General features: G+C 39.1%; 1 protein-coding gene across 1 annotated transcript in view; it reads left to right on the top strand.

The window, feature by feature from the left end:
• TMEM165 (transmembrane protein 165) overlaps positions 1 to 15,500 on the top strand; it is a 25,380-nt gene continuing 9,880 nt past the window's right edge. The window contains exons 1-2 of the mRNA XM_007496446.3: positions 1 to 598; positions 13,700 to 13,925. Coding sequence (XP_007496508.1) covers positions 380 to 598; positions 13,700 to 13,925 — 445 coding nt within the window. The 5' untranslated portion in view covers positions 1 to 379. The remainder of the gene's footprint in view (positions 599 to 13,699; positions 13,926 to 15,500) is intronic.

The raw sequence follows: 15,500 nt of genomic DNA on the forward strand, positions 1-15,500 counted from the left end.
GTTAGGGCACTGCCCCTGCCAATGAGCTGTCGGCCCCGGGGCCAGGGACGCGTGCGTTGCTGGGGAGGAGTCGGCACTTGAGTTCTAACTGGGACTGTTAGGCGGGCTTGGAGTCCAGAGTTGCCTTCGGGTCCTCTAGCTTTCCTAAGTCAGTTTCGGTCTTTCTCTCCTCCCCTTCTCGGCCTCCTTCCTCCTCCTCATCTCAGCTCCACACCCGGACGGCGCCCGCCTCTCTTTAGCCGGTTGCGCCTGCGCAGTCCCGTCGCCCGGGGTTGGGGGGGGGGGTGCGGAGCGGGGCGGCAGCTGAAGCCTCAGGTTTCCTGCCCCACTTCCTCCTCCTCCTAGCTCTCCGGGTGCGTTGGCTTGCTCGGCCGGCGGGATGGCGGCGCTGGGAGGCCGGCGGGGGTCTCCTCGGCCGCTGTTCCTGCCGCCGCCGCCACTGCTGCTGCTGCTGCTGCTACTGCTGTTGAATCCCTTTGGGGTCCGAGCGGTGCCCGAAGAAGACGCCGGCAGTCGGAACAAGGAGCCTCCGGCACCTCCCCAGCAGCTCCAGCCACAGCCGGCCGAGGTTCAGGGGCCTGAGGCGGCCCGTGCCGAGGTGAGGCTGGGCCTGGCCCAGGGCCTTACCGCAGGTGGGCCGGGCTGGGGGCTCCCCTAGTAGGGAAGAGTATAGAGGGGTGAGGAGGGAGGTGCTCCTCTGCGGCCTAGGAGGGGGGCAGTTGGTGCCCTCACCCATTCGATGTCTCTTCCTGCCCCGCGCAGGGTCCTTCTATCCGGGGGTCCGCTATGGGCCCCCTGCCTCGCTGCAGTCACCTGGGGAAGCCCCAGTAGGGAGTGCCCAGGTGAGGCGAGGGGAGAAGTGCCATGCTTAAGGGGGAGATGCCCGGGATTCTGCCCAGGAAGAAGCAGCAAGCAGAGAAGGGTGTAGTATGGATGGGGGTGGGGAAAGGGTAGGGAAGCAGTAAGTAGTCATCCCGGCTCTTAAGAGCAGAACTTTAGTTTTGTGAGCATGTGTAGTAATCTGAGGCGAGACCAGCTCTTTCTCCCCAGCCAGCATCTGTGGGGGGCACAACTAACTTATATGTGTGCATAGCAATCGTTAGGTTGTGAGAAATAACTCTTAAATATCCTTTGATCGGACTAAGTACTTCTTTGGGAGCTTGGAAAGAGCTAGGTTAACATCCACTACAGAGACTATATAGCATTTATATAAATCCGTATCCTTTTGAACTTGACGTTTAAGTATAAAGGCACAAACTAATTAGATGGAAAATTACATATGTAAATGGCACTTACTCTTGTTACCTATGTTTGGAAAATTTTCAAATCTCAATCCTCTGTACATCTTTGTAATAGCAAGTCTTGTTCCTTGATGTCTCCGAGATCCTTGTTTTTTTTTTTTTATTCCATTGCTAACTCCTTAATTCAGGTGTTTATAGCCTCTCCTGCACCTTTGAATTCGAGTCCTAACAGATTTAGGCATCTGTACCCCAGCCCTTCAGGCCCTCCATTGCCAGATTTTTAGAGCACAACACTTTCTTGGATGATTTTTCCATTCAAAAACCTTCACTGGTTCCTTGCTTAATAAAGTTCAGACTCTTCATTCAAGTGCCATCCACAGCCTACTTCCTGGATATTTTTCCAGTCTTATTTTTAACACTGCTTCCCCAGATGTACATTGTGCTGTATTGTCCTAAGCTTTCAGGTTTCTGCTTTTGTTGACCTGGAATGCACTCCTCTTATTTCTATTAACACCTCCTCCAAATCTTTACTAATTAAATCCTACATATTTTTTATTAGATTGTGAGCACTCTGAAGGCAGGGACTGGCTTTTGCTTTTTTTGTATTCCCAGTGGTTGGCACAGTGCCTGGGACAGAGTAGGCTGTATTGGTGAACCCATTGATTCCCTCCTTCCAGAGCACTTGAAGACATTTTTCACATGTCCCACCACTCTGCCCAGCAGTGTAATGCAAGCACTTCCTCCCTCCTCTGTCTGGGCTAATAGGGGAGAGCTCACAGGAGGCTTGAGGGTACAGTCTAGGCATGCTGTCTTTAAAAGGTTCATCATCATATGCAGTGTAGGGGCTTAATAAATGCCTACTGACTTGATTTTCTTGGGCTTACTTGAATGTCATCTCTTTTATGAAGTCTTATCTAGTTCTTAAAAGCCAAAGTAGTCTTTTACATATTTAAACTCTGAAGACTGCTAAAGCAGGGACAGCTAGGTGGCCCAATGAATTGAGAGCCAGACCTAGAAATAGGATGTCCTGGGTTCAAATGTGAGCTCAAAACCGTCCTGTGTGACTCTGGGCAAGTCACTTAACCACCATTGGCTAGCCCTTAACACTCCTCTGCCTTAGAACCAATACACAGTAAGACAGTAGATGAGAGTTTAAGGGAAAAAAAAGCTGCTAAAGCTTCACTTCATCTGTTCCCCTCCTCCCCCCATATTGAAATCAGGCTAAATTACTTGAAGGAGCTCATGCTGTTTTGCTTTGATCATCTTCCATCTCTTCCATACTTTTTCTGCTATTTCACTCTTATCCTTTCTTGTCTTAGAGGAGGTGATCCTTCATATATTCCATCCACATCCCCTTCAACCTTACTGCAACAGTCTCAGAATTCTTCCTCAGTCTTTCCTTTACACATTTTTCTCCTCTCCTTCTATATACCTAATCTCTTCTATCTTAAAAAAACAAAAACAAAAACCCTTTATTCTTATTCAACTTAGAGGCTAGTTGAAAATGGCATCTCTCTCTTTCTTTCAAATTCACAAACATTTGATGTCACCTTTATTAGTTATTTCTACATTATTAATACCTGTTCTTTAGCCCTTTCTAATCTGGCTTCTACCTTTACCACTCTAAAAATGACTATTTGAATGTTGCTAGTAATCTAATTAACCAAATCAACTGCCCTTTTCTCTCCCAGTCTTTTTCTGTTCAGACTTCTTTGTCACATTTAATTCTTGACTTCTTTCCCCTTTATCTTTCCTCTTCCCTTGGATGGCACTAACCAGAAGCTCTTTTCTTTCCTGTTCTTTTGTGGAGTCAAACATTAAGAAAGCTCTTCCTTGTGGGAAGACACTTTTCTTGCTCTTCCCCACACATACTATTCCATTACCTGCTTCTGGGACTTTGTCCAGGCTGTTCCACATGTTTGGAATGCCCTTAAATTCCTAATTCTCTTTGGGGCTCAGCTCAACTGTCTCCAACAGAGAACTTCTCTATTCCCCCCCCCCCCATTTGTTAATTTACTTTGTATAAAATTTGTATTTCTGTATACATATTCCTCCCCCCCCCCCTCCCGTAAAATAGGAACTCCTTGAAGGGTAAAGACTCTTTCCCATTACTGCATATAGCACGCAATAGCCAGCACTAAATAGTCATTGAATTAAATGGAATTAAAATTTTAAAATGAAGGACCACAGAGATGATGTGTTTCACCTCAAGACCCTTCTGCTAATTAGTAGAAAACTGGGACTAGAATCTGGTTCGTTTTTCAGAGCTCTTTCTCAAGTTCTATACTACTTTATAGTTAGGCACTTAAATAGCTGTTGAACAAATGAAAAAGTTTGTGCTTTAGGTGTAAATCAACATCTACTTGGAGAAAAGATGTAAAAGTAACCTTATCTGGAAAAGTCAGTTTTTGTTATAGTACTTTGCTGGTGTTAAAAAAAAAATCTTTGGTAACTAAAAGGTACAGTACTTCAAGTCCAGGAAAATCAAACATTTTAAAAGATCAGCTCTTGATGACCATTGTAAACAAAACAAAAAATTTTTTTTGTTTAGCAATTTCCTTTTTTTTTTAAAAATATATTTTATTTGATCATTTCCAAGCATTATTCATTAAAGACATAGATCATTTTCTTTTCCTTCCCCCCACCCCCCATAGCTGACGCGTAAATCCACTGGGCATTACATATTTTCTTGATTTGAACCCATTGCTATGTTGATAATATTTGCATTAGAGTGTTCATTTAGAGTCTCTCCTCTGTCATGTCCCCTCAACTGCTATATTCAGGCAGTTGCTTTTCCTCGGTGTTTCCACTCCCATAGTTTATCCTTTGCTTATGAATAGTGTTTTTTTCTCCTAGATCCCTGCAAATTGTTCAGGGACATTACACCGCCACTAATGGAGAAGTCCATTACATTCGATTATACCACAGTGTATTAGTCTCTGTGTACAATGTTCTCCTGGTTCTGCTCCTCTCACTCTGCATCACTTCCTGGAGGTTGTTCCAGTCTCCATGGAACTCCTCCACTTTATTATTCCTTTTAGCACAATAGTATTCCATCACCAACATATACCACAATTTGCTCAGCCATTCCCCAATTGATGGGCATCCCCTCGTTTTCCAAAAACAAAAAATTTTAATGAGCACATTAAATCAACAAGAAGAAAATTAGTCTCACTGATTTGTTAATAATGAGTTTTCAAAAATCTTGAGGTGCTTTGCTTGCAAAATAAAGTTACTACAGGTCCAAGAAATCCAGAATATTATTTAAAATAGATAAATTTAATCTGAAAAGAATGATTCTGGTCCATTGACTAGGTAACCTAATAGCACTTAGCACATTTCTGCCTGCTATCTAACTCTGGCCTTCTACTTTCTGTGGACTAGGAGTATTGGGAGAGTTATATCCTTTTTGAAATATTTGTCATTTTAATTGGATTGGAACTAAAGTGCTTGGCTCTTAGTTATTGCTTCTGAAATTTAGTTATTTGGTTTAAGTTTTCTACTAGGAGGTTGTAATTTTGAAATGCTAATTTCTTTGAAACTTCAGATATCTTCTATATAATGTTTACATTCATATTTCTGAATTAGAGGTAGGGACAGTTGTCATGTAGCTGATTAGAAGATAATGTGCAACATGACTGATAATGGAAGTGTGGTTGGTATGACTGCACATATATAATCTCTATGAAATTTCTTGCCTTCTCAGTGAGGGAAAAGGAGACTGAGGGAAGGGGAGAGAATCTGGAATTCAACATTTTTAAAAGTGAATGTTAAAAGGGCAGCTGAGTGGCTCAGTGGATTGAGAGCCAGGCCTAGAGATGGCTGGTACTAGTTTCAAATCTGGTCTCAGACACTTCCTAGCTATGTGATCCTAGGCAAGTCACTTAACCCCCATTGCCTAGCCCTTACCACACAGTATTGATTCTAAGACAGAAGGTAAGGGTTTTTTAAAAAAGTGTATGTTAAAAATAATTTTTACATGTAAGTGGGGGGGAAATTTTTAAAAAAGAAAAATAATGTGTATTGCCCACATGAGTAGAATTGAAACCAGAGTCCAAGTATCTGTTCATGTCTTAATAGAAATTATTTTAAGTATAAAACACCTTTTAAAAAAACTGAGAAAGAGAGGAGATGTATCTTTTTGAGATTCTAGCAGGTTTTTCACAATATTTTTTATATGGTAATTTATCCTAATTTTTTCTCTTCATTAAAAAATAGCATTTCTAAGGGGCAGCTGGATGGCTCAGTGTATTGAGAGTCAGGCCTACAGATAGGAGGTGCTAGGTTCAAATGTGACCTCAGACAGGAGTCAGATGCTAGCTATGTGATCCTGGGCAAGTTGGACTTGCCTAACCCTTACTACTCTTCTATCTTGGAATCAATACATGGTATTGATTCTAAGATGGAAGGTAAGGGTTTAAAAAAATAGCATTTCTAATTTAAAATTACTTGTTAATTAACTACTAATTGAACTACTATATTTAATGTTACATCATTAATCTCACATTCTTTTTCTTTATTGCTAATCATATGTGGCATGGATGTTGTGCCCTGAAACCATCATCTGCTTTTGTTTTAATTATTCAGAATGCAAACAAATTTAATATGATTACATATCTGTTACCTTTTATATACATTGAGAAATATCAAGGCAATTTCAGCTTGGATAATTTGCTTAGAAACGATATGCAGTATATCATTTTAGATAATAGGATCCTTAAACTGAACTTTATAATACCAAAGTTGAATGTGGATTTCTCAACTTACAATTAGTTATTTTTACATTGATTTCATTGTATGTCTAAAGGTACTTATAACTCAAAGATCAAGTAATTTTATCAGGTGAGTACCAAAATAATTGATGAAAATAACAACCCATCTACAATTTAGATGATAATCTTTAAGGATTGTGGTCCAAAAAGTCATCATTCTGAAGCCAGCCTGGTGATAAGCCTATCTGAAGTAGGCCCTGCCCAGAACAGATGGCCTTTGGTCTTGTTTGTAGAGTTTATACTCTGCTGGCATCTCCTTCAAGAACCCAGGGTCTTAGGCATTGGAGAAGGACTTTAGAGGAGATTCTAACTTGGATGATTGGACAATCGAGATTTAGTGTTAGAACAATTTGTAACCAGGAATTGGCTAAGGCTGTTACTTTGTAATTTCTATAGAATTACTTCTGTTTCCTTTGCTCATGTTTACTCAAAAGAATTCCTGCTTCCGTTTAATGAGGGCTTAATGAAAGTCCAGATTTATTTCTATTTGGAATGGAAAAGTATCTCCTAACTCATTGAGAAGCAGAGAGAGGAGCAGAGAAAAGAAGCTTAACTACTTTGTATCCGTGTGAAACTAGGCAAGTCACTTCATCTCTAGTCTTTCTTCATTTTCAAAATGATTTGGATGAACTAGATGATTTTAAAGATTCACTCCTATTTAGAGCCAGGGGTCCTATTAATCTTATGATATGTGGCTTTGAGCAGGAAGAAAAAACTGGGGTACAACATAGAACTCAGGGATCAACCCAACTTTTCCCTGCCTGGCATTATCACAACTTTTGTGCTTTTTTTGTATAAAAAATTGAGCTCTTGTTAGACATGTAAAGATACTTCTTTAAAATCTTGACAGAGTATATGTACAATGCTTGTGAAGGCAACTTTGATTTCAATAAAAGTCTTCCTATTTCTGGCAAAAAGGCTATCATCCTAGCCACTGAAGTTTGCCTGGACTTTTATTTGTCATATTCCACATGTTCCCTATACCAATAGAGTCCCTGATGTGGAATTGGAAGAGAACCCATAATTCATCTTTTCCAGGTCTCTCCTTTTACAGAGGAGAAAACTGTAGCCCAGGAGAGTAGATGGCTTGCAAAGTCACAATATCAGAGAGGACCTAAACCTAGGTTTTTAGCTCCAGTAGGGCAGCTGGGTAGGGAGCACATTGAATTGAGCACTGGGCCTAGAGTCAGAAAGACCTGAGTCTAAAGGGGGCTCCAGACACTGTGACCTCAGGCAAATCACTTAACACTGTTTGCCTCAGTTTCCTTATCTGGAAAATGAGCTGGAGAAGAAAACTCCAAATGGAGTCATGAAGAGTTAGACATGCCTGTACACTTTTGCCTCCAGAATCAGTTATTTTTTTTTTTAAACCACAAGTCTTATCAGTTTTGCTTTTTTTTAAAGCCTTCTGTATCCAACCAGTACTCTGTTTCAGGCCTTGATCACTTGTTAATCTTGGCTATTATCATAACCTCCTAATTGATCACCCTGCTTTTAGTCTCTTTCCTCCTCATTTTGTTCTACTTAAGTGGCTCTGTGTTCCCTTAACTATAAGATACATATCCAAAGCCTTGCAATTAAGACTTTCTTTCGTAAGGTCTACCTTGTTGGGCACTCATTGTAGCCCCTAAAGCTGAGATATGAGTGTGGGCTGATTCTCTGCTGTTTGTGTTAATTTTTGCCTAACAACACCAAGAATCATCAGTTATAGCAAATAAAGGAATTTTGAAAGCTGTGGCTAAGGTTGCTTACCTGGACAGTATAATTTCCAGGGATGGAGGGCTAGAGGATGATGCCCTCATTGCCAGAGCCAGCTTTGTGTTTGGGAGGCTCTGAAGGAAAGTGGGAGAGAAGGAACATTATTAGTCCGCCTGCTAAACCAAAGGCCTACACAGCCATTCTGCCGATCTCATTGTCGGATGCTGGGAAACCTGACCTCTACCTCTGCCAACACCGTGCCAGGGCATGGAACTGTTTCCATTTGAGTTGTCTTAGGAAGATTCTGAATATCACCTGGCAAGATAAAGTAAGGGACACTTGAGTTCCCTTCTCCAGCTGAACTGCCAAGTGTTCACTCTACTTCTGAGCACACAGCTCTGTCAGGCCAGCCATGATGTTCACGTCCACCCAAAAGTTTGGGGAGAACTCTTACAAAGCAGGTGCTCACCTGCAGCTTTCAAGGTCTCTGAAGAACTTTGGTATTGACTGGGAGACACCAGCACAGGACTTCCAGTGTGGCATGCAGAGTGGCATCGCAGCAGCTCAAGTGGAATGTGAGATGCACAGATTTAAAGACATCTCCATCCCTAATGTTCACACAGGCTCTGGGGTCTAGCCTATAGGAGAGCCTTCCAAGCTCTGAGTGCCTTATCAGCCACAGGCAGACATGCCAGACCTTGATCCCAACATGGAAATGCCATTTTGGGCTTCTTTGAGTTTGAAGGACAATAACCACCTTTCAGGTAGGTATTTGACACTCCAGATAAACTGGTCTAGGATGTGTTCCCTGGATTTGATATATGATGTCATCTCTTGTCTCTGGATGTTTACACACACTGTAACCCCCCCCCCCCTCCCAAAGTCATAAATGCATCCTTTCTTCTCCTGGGTTTGGGTGTTACTCCTTTGGAAAGTATTCCCTTATTGGTCCAGCTGTTAATTTCCTCTTCGTTCTCAGATTACCTGGAAAGGACTGGCCTTGGAAGCTGGAGACCTGAAATGCCACCCCTGGCCCTTGCTAGCTCTGTGACAAGTCATTGAACCTATGCAAAATAGGAATAATAATAGACTTTACCTCACAGGGTTGTCCTGGGGATCTAAGAAGATACTATATGAAAACCGTTTCACTAACCTTAAATGCTATGCAAACGTGAGCTATGATTCTCTCCTATTTATTTAACTGTTGACATGGATCCTATCAGATAAGAGCCATGCACTTGGAGCCAGGGAAAGCTGACAACCCCACCCCCCCCCTTCAGTTTGTGATCATGAGTAAATCACTTGTGAACCTAACTTCTCAACTGTGAAACAAGGCGAACAGTACTGCTGGCACTTATCTCATGCCAATGTCCTGAGCATCACTCGACATCATGTAAATGTCAAATGCTTTGCAAATTTTAAAGTCTTATATAAATGCCAACTTGTTACAGTTTATATATATATATTTTCATATAGTTTATATGTATATATGTAAAAGTTTATATATATAGTTATATGGAATCATGATTGAAAAGGATTTTGATGAATTATTAGAGCATTGGACTGAATCTAATGTGATGAAATTCAGTAGGTCTAAATGTAAAGTCTAATGCTCAGCTTACTCTTGGGTACAAATATGCAGCTTCACAAGTAACAGATGGAGACATGGCTAAACAGTAGTTCTGAAAAAAGATCTAAAGGTTTTCAATGACTACATCTTTGGTATGAGTCAGCACTATGATGTAGCAGACTTTAGACTGAATTGAGAGGTATAAAAAAGTGTTAGTGCCACTGTACTCTGCCCTCATTTAACCTCATCTGGAGGACCACCTTGAGTTTGCATCATGAGTATCAATTGAAGAAAGTGACTGTCTTTGAGAAAAGACAGCTTTGACTTTTCTCAAACTTTTGAGAAAGATTTTCTTCCTAAGACTTTTGGTCCCTTCCTCCTGTTCAGTTTTATGCTTTCCTCTCCTCCACATACTCTTCTACTCCAATGATATTGGCCTCTTTACAGTTCTTCAAACATGTCATTCCATTCCCTGTTTCCAGGTATTTTCATATGCTGTCCCCCATGCCTGGAATTCTTTTCCTTTTCATATCTACTTCTTGGTTCTTCTGGCTTTCAAGTCTTAGCTAATATCCCACCTTCTGCAAGAAACCTTTCCTTGACCTCCTTAATCTTACTGCCTTCCCTCTGAGATAATCTCTAGCTTGTCCTTTATCTTGGTTTTGAAAGCAAGGACTGATTGTTGGCTTTTTATGACAAGGGAAGGGGTATCCCCAGCACTTAGCACAGTATCTGGTACATAGTAGGCACTTAATAAATATGTATTGACTGACTTGGGGTGGGGATGAGGGAGAGGAAGATGTGAAAACAGTATTCAAAGGGCCATCTGTAGAAAAAAGATTAAACATTCCCCAGGGGACAGAACTGGGCTCATTAGGTTGAAATTGCAAGAGGTAAGTCTAGGCTTGGTGACAGGAAAAACCTTTCAATAATTTAAGTATACAAAAGTGGGATGGACTGCCTCAAAAAACTAGCATGTTCCTCTTCCTTGGAAAGTTTCAGGCAAAAGGTAGATGGCCACTTGTCAAGTATGTCATATAATGAGTATTCTTTTCAGGTGTAGGATGGACTGGATGGTTACTAAGGTCCCATTCAACTTTTAAAGTTCATCATTTTGGTTTTTTCCTATATGGACATAGATTTTTAATAAATGTTTAGTAAGTTCTGTGAATGTGATAAATTTCCATCATTTAAGCATTTAATTCATGTTCAAATTTATTTTGTCTTAGATTAAAAACAAAATCAAGAACCTTTACCTTCTTAGAATCAATACTGTGTATTGGTTCTTAGGCACAAGAACCATAAGGGCTAGGCATTGGGAGTTAAATGACTTACCCAGGGTCACAAAGCTAGGAATTGTCTGAGGCCAAGTTTGAACCAGGACCTCTTGTCTTTAGGCCTGGATTTCTATCCACTGAACCATCTAGTTTCCCCACTTTGTATTAGATTTTTAAAAATTTGATAGTTCAAGTTTTCAATCTCCTGTAGATGCTTTTGTGAGTTCTTCATTATTGTTTTAACTGCTGCTATGATCACAATTCTATGTTGGGTGCTGAGGAAGGTGTCTTATTATCTAGAGCAGCGGTTCTCAACCTCTCAATTTGTAGCAATGAGAATACATAATGCATATCAGGTATTTACATTCCGAATCATAACTGTAGCAAAATTACAGTTTTGAAGTAGCCACCAAAATAATTTTTGGTTTGGGGTCACTGCAACATGAGGAACTGTATTGCGGGGTCACGGCATTAGAAAGGTTGAGAACCACTGATCTAGAGGGAGAGGCAAGACATATATGAAAGTTATATTAACAGTGCAATATGAATCCAGTAGAAATATTCTAAAATTGTTTTCAAGCTCAAGGAGACACAGCCCTTTTTGTTTGTTTGTTTGTTTTTTGTTTGCTTCAACAGAGTTGTGGGTAAACCAAATGGCAGTGGAGACATTGGGTAGTTAGAATAATTAGCACTCGGCATAGGTCCAGTGATGACTATTCAAAAAGTACTGTAAGGAATATTGAGGAAATATATAATGGGATAGGGAAGAAGTTGGGCTCTTCACACAGGAATGAAGAATAATGGTGAATAACTATGAATGAACAAATGAAAAAAGCAAGTATGTTAGGTAGATAAAATGAGATTATAGATCCATTGAAGTAATGCAGAATGCTCGCCCCCATATCATAGAGATAATTAAAGGTTTGAGAGTTTGTGAGATACAGCTAGATGGTGCAGTGGATAGAGCACTGGGCCAGGAGTCAGGAAGATTCATATACATGAGTACAAATCCAGTCTCAGACACTTATTAGCTGTGTGACTCTGGGAAAGTCACTTAATCCTGTTTGCTTGTTTTCTCATCTGAAAAATAAGCTTGAGAAGGAAATGGCAAACCACTCCAGTATTTTTGCCAACAAAACCCCAAATGGGATCTCAAGAGAGGCAGATCTGATTGAAACAATTCAACAAGTTTCTGAGTAGGAGAATAACAATAAAACTGGTGTAGCCCGTGATCCATAGTGTGGAATATAGAGGGTTTTGGAAGGGAGAAATTGGCCACATAGAGTCCAGCTAATAGTGGCATTAATTCTGGCCTAAGTTAAGGAGAGAATGGATGAGGGTGGTAACAATAGAAATAGAAGAAAAGGTCAATCTGAGGAACTTTGTCAAGGGGAAAAAGTGACAGTATTTGATATTTTATCAAGGGGATAGAGTAAAGTGTCTGAAAAGTTCCACTACAAAAATGTCCAGTGTACCAAGAACAAGCTTTCAGCTTGCTGTGATCAAAATTCTTTCTTGCTATCTTGATTACTTAAGAAATTATTTACCCAATTTCTGTTTATCAGCATTATTGATTTCTCAGCAGTTCTTTTTAAACATGGAGTTTTTCCCTAAGTAATTTATAGTTTTAGGTTTATTAAAAACTGGGTCTTTGCATTAGATTGATTGATTCTTTGTTATCTAGTCTGTGCAACCGATTGGCTTTTTTCCCCTTTTTAAAACATTTTTTGTTTCTTATATCCTTGTAACAGGAATCCTTTCTCTCCTTCCTGCCCCCCCCCCAATTTCTTATTACAAACAATGGAAAAGGAGGGGAAAATAGTTCATAAAAACTAACATTAACAAGTATAGCATCTGTACAATTTCCCTGACTTCTTTCAAGGCTTAGTTCAAATTCCACCTTCTGTAGGAAGTGTTTCCTCATCCCCCACTGCTAATAATGCTTTTTCTTTTCAGAATACTTTTCATCTACTATGTGTTCACCTCATTATTTACATGTCTCCCTACTTAGATTTGTGTGTGAGAGGTGGGACCTTTTTTTTTTTTTAACCTTTCACAATACCTGGAACATAATTACCGCTTAATACATTCTTGGTGACTGATTACTTTAAAAATTATTTCCCAGGCAGCTGGGTGGCTCAGTGGATTGAGAGACAGGCCTAGAGACAAGAGGTCTTAGGTTCAAATGTGACCTCAGACACTTCCCAGCTGTGTGACCCTGGGCAAGTCACTTAAGCCCCATTGCCTAGCCCTTACCATTATTCTTCCTTGGAACCAATACACAGTATTGATTCTAAGATGGAAGGTAAGGGTTATAAAATTTTTTTAAAATTTATTTCTCTCAAAATTTTAGACCTTCCATTCCTTGGGTGCATTTTATTTTGTTAAACTCTTAAAGAATCTTCTTGGTAATTTGGATAGCATAGCATGCATGCTACCTGGAAATTAATTTTGAACAGTACTGTAATTTTTGTGGCATCTTTTATTGGATCACCCAGCAGTGAAAAAGGAATATCCTCTCCAATTATTTAAGTTCTTTACTTCTTTAACAAGTATTTGTATAAATTTCAAGGATGTCTTGCTAGTTGACTCCAAGGTATTTTATTCATTTTGTAGGTATTTTGAATGGGAGTTCCTTTACTATTCTTTTCTCTTTGGTTTTATTTATTGCTATATAAAATTGCTATTTGTTTTTATGTATTTGGCATAGTGTTACTTTACTGTCTTCAGGCCTGGATCTCTATCCACTGAACTTTTTGGTTTTCTCTGTAAACTGTCATATCAGGAGATAGAGATAATTTTGTTTCTTTTTTGCCTATGTAATGCCTTAATTTTCTTTCTCTGGTCTTAATTGCTTTGGCTAACATTTCTAGAATTATGCTAGACATCAGTGAGAAAAGGAAGTAGCCTTGCTTTACTAAAAGATGACTATAAGGAACACCTCTGCTTCCCATTACAAATAACTTAGTCTTTTTGTTTGTTTTAGATATCAACTTTTTCAGTATGCTAAAAAAGGAACTCTTTGCCTCATCTTTGTAGGATTTTCAAACATAAGTGAACGTTGTACTGCCCAAAGCCTTTTCTGCATTTGTTAAAATCAGGTGTTTTTTGTAAAAAATAAATTTTGTTTTTCTGTTACAGAAAGGACCTACACCAGCTTCCCCAATTCATATTAATAATGAAGATCCTGCTGGCCAGACTAATTTGGGATTTATCCACGCATTTGTGGCTGCCATATCAGTTATTATTGTTTCTGAATTAGGGGACAAGACATTTTTTATAGCTGCCATCATGGCAATGCGCTATAACCGTTTGACTGTGCTAGCAGGGGCTATGCTGGCCTTGGGCCTAATGACATGTTTATCTGGTAAGTATTATACTTTGAAGTTTATTAAATAAGGTGTCATCCTTTGTATGGAGTCTATGCATGTGTTTATTTACTGGACAATCAAAACAATGTTTAAATTGTTTATATTGCTATTCTAAACAGACTGAAGGGGAAGGTTTATAACAGAATTATCCTTAGAATTTACAGAATTTATAAATTAGGGGATTCATTTAATATATGTTCCCCGTTTTTATACTGTTTACATAAATTTTCAGTTTTCCTAATTCAGCTATTTGAATCACTGTCTTATTTGTTAACTTACTGCAATGTTTTTGCTGTAGTCCTGCTTTTTTTCCTTTCAGTCTGGATGAATCTAATTTAAATTTCTAAAGTCCAGCAGCTTCCACAAAAGAGAATTGGATATATATATATATAATTTTTTTTTTTTCAGAATGACATTGGGGACAAAATGGATTACTAGCTCAGGACTCAATCACTTTTAATTGTATTCTGTTAAACTACTTGAAAAAATTCTTAACTATTTTACTGAAGAAACAGTATTGTTAAATATATTTTCATATAAATATACAATTGGAACTTTAACCTTTGGCTTTAAATGCATTTCAGGATCTTATAATACACCAACGTCATCAATTACTATATTGGACACATTTAAAAGGAATTATCCATCAAATTTCTGTTTAATTGGCTTTTACATGTTTTTTTTTTCTCAAAAAGTGGCAGTGACAAAGTATATAAAAAGCTGGTTGCAGAGTCAGGAAGTCGTGCTTTCTTTCCATTTCTACCTCTGACATTTAATTTCTGGCTGTGTAACCCTGCCAAGGCACCTGCCAGTGCTGTGTCAATCCCCAGTAAGACAGTGGCCACTAATCCATACATGAGTGGGTTACATATTGACAACATTTAAGAATTTAATATTATCTTTGTTTTTTCAATTTTATTTAGTTAAATATTTACCAGTTACATTTTAATTTGGTTCATACTGCAGTTGGGAATATTACAGGCTGCATGTTTGACATCTCTGTTCTAGACAGCTCTTTTAGATGGTTAGTTACAAAGGCTGACTTCTTTAGTCAAGGAGTTTCCAAGAGAGCTCTTAGCCAGTAAAATCATGAGGCTATTCCATATCATTCAAACTTGTAATTTATTATGCCCCAAATAAAAAGGACCGACCTCTGTCTTTCAAAATACTCTGACATTTTGAGCCTTGGAATCAAGAAGACCTGAGTTCAAGAGCTCTCTCTGATAAACATTAGCTACATGTAGAGCAGAGGCAGATTAGATTACTCTCTCAGTTTCAGGCAGCTCTCTGAGTTCCTTACAGGAATGGCTGGATCTGTCCTGGTGGAGTAAGTTTCCCTACTGAGAATTCCCTATCGATGAAATTATAGGTACACATTTTAAAAATAGATCCAGAGCTTATTTTGAGTGTTGTTTATCATTTTATCATTTGTTTTCAAATAGGGTAACTATTATCTGCATAATTAAAAAGAGAAATATAGATAAATCCAAATGCTAAGTAATTCCAAAGCCACCTATTTGGAAGAAATTTTTGTACTTACATATAAGTAGAATCAGAATTTTAGAGTGAGA

The sequence above is a fragment of the Monodelphis domestica genome, chromosome 6 (assembly GCF_027887165.1).
Source record: "Monodelphis domestica isolate mMonDom1 chromosome 6, mMonDom1.pri, whole genome shotgun sequence".
NCBI classification, from domain to species: Eukaryota; Metazoa; Chordata; class Mammalia; order Didelphimorphia; family Didelphidae; genus Monodelphis; species Monodelphis domestica.